Genomic DNA, 1769 nt, shown 5'->3' with positions numbered 1-1769 from the left:
TGCTGTCTGCTTTGTTTTAGAAAGAAGGGGCACTCAAAACTATTCTTTACTAATTAATTAGGTATATATTCACACCAATCAGGTTAAACATTTGGTACTATGTGGCAAATGACCTCAGAACACCAAGGTTTTGGGAGAAGAATATTTTCCATTCCTAAGATGCTAACATCTTCTATGTTGACTGAGTTCCTGCAGGAAACCCACGACCATCACCTTCACCAAAGTCATTTGATTTGCCCTGTGGATCACTGAATCTAATTACTGGGAGGATTTTTAAGAATCACCTCAAATAATAATCCAAATCCAGACCCACATAAAACTGAAAAGATGGATAAAGAAAACCACTCAATGGTGACTGAGTTTATCTTTATGGGCATCACTCAAGACCCTCAGCTGCAGATCATCTTTTTGCAGTCTTCCTCTTGGTCTACCTGGTCAATGTAGTGGGGAATGTGGGGATGATTATCCTGATCATAACAGACACTCAGCTTCACACACCCATGTATTTTTTCCTCTGCAACCTCTCTCTTGTCGACCTGGGCTACTCCTCAGCCATTGCCCCCAGGATGCTGGCTGACTTCCTAACAAAGCGCAAAGTCATCTCTTTCTCCAGCTGTGCCACCCAGTTTGCGTTCTTCGTAGGCTTTGTGGATGCTGAGTGCTATGTCCTTGCTGCCATGGCCTACGACCGCTTCGTGGCCATCTGTCGACCCCTCCACTACAGCGCTCTCATGTCCAAGCGAGTCTGCTTGGCTCTCATGCTGGGCTCCTACCTGGCTGGTTTGGTGAGTTTGGTCACCCACACTGCCCTCACTTTCAGTCTGAGTTACTGTGGTTCTAACATCCTCAACCACTTCTTCTGTGAAATCCCACCACTCTTAGCCCTCTCTTGCTCGGACACCTACATCAGTGAGATCTTGCTCTTCAGCCTCTGTGGCTTCATTGAATTCAGCACCATCCTCATCATCTTTATCTCCTATGCCTTCATCCTCATCGCAGTTATCAGAATGCGCTCAGCTGAAGGCCGCCTCAAGGCTTTCTCCACCTGCGGGTCTCACCTCACTGGCGTCACACTTTTTTATGGCACAGTCATGTTTATGTACCTGAGGCCAACATCCAGCTACTCCCTGGATCAAGACAAATGGGCCTCTGTGTTCTACACTGTTATCATCCCCATGTTGAATCCCTTGATCTACAGTTTACGGAACAAGGATGTGAAAGCTGCTCTCAAGAAAATAATTGGAAAGATACCTCAATAATAATCATAAAAATGAAAAAAATATTAACACAGGTAAATAATAGTGGTAGAAGGATGTGGCAGGAAATAAACAATTCTAGTAACTTTCCCTTAAGCCCTACAAGTTACCAACTATTTGCTGAGTCAATCTATTTTTTTTTTAAATTGAGGTATAGTTGATGTGCCATTTTGTATAAGTTTCCATGTACAGTATACTGATTCAAAATTTTTGAAGGTTATGCTTCACTTATAGTTATTGTAAAATACTGCCTATGTTCCTTGTATTGTACAAGATATTCTTATAGCTTATTAATTTTGTATATTTGCTATATTGAATAGTTTGTTTTGTTTTGTTAGATTCCACATATAAGAGATATCATGCAGTATTTGTCTTTCTCTGTCTGACTTAATTCACTAAGCATTATATTCTCCAAGTCAATCCTAAATTCCTAAGGATTTTCAGTAATATTTAGCTCTATGATCTGAAGAAGAGATAGACTAATATTTTTGAAAGTCAAGCTGAGAAAGATGC

The 1769-nt window shown here is 41.0% G+C and overlaps 1 protein-coding gene across 1 annotated transcript; it reads left to right on the top strand.

The window, feature by feature from the left end:
* The first annotated feature begins 327 nt into the window (after positions 1-327).
* On the top strand, positions 328-1259 carry LOC101104268 (olfactory receptor 5AR1). Its single transcript, XM_004016479.4, is given in 2 exon segments — positions 328-403; positions 406-1259. Coding segments are annotated over 2 exon segments (930 nt in total).
* The last annotated feature ends 510 nt before the right edge of the window (positions 1260-1769 follow it).

The sequence above is a fragment of the Ovis aries genome, unplaced genomic scaffold, assembly GCF_016772045.2.
Source record: "Ovis aries strain OAR_USU_Benz2616 breed Rambouillet unplaced genomic scaffold, ARS-UI_Ramb_v3.0 scaffold_133, whole genome shotgun sequence".
NCBI classification, from domain to species: domain Eukaryota; kingdom Metazoa; phylum Chordata; class Mammalia; order Artiodactyla; family Bovidae; genus Ovis; species Ovis aries.
Note: the sequence above shows the minus strand (reverse complement) of the source record. Positions and strands in the feature narration are given on the sequence as shown.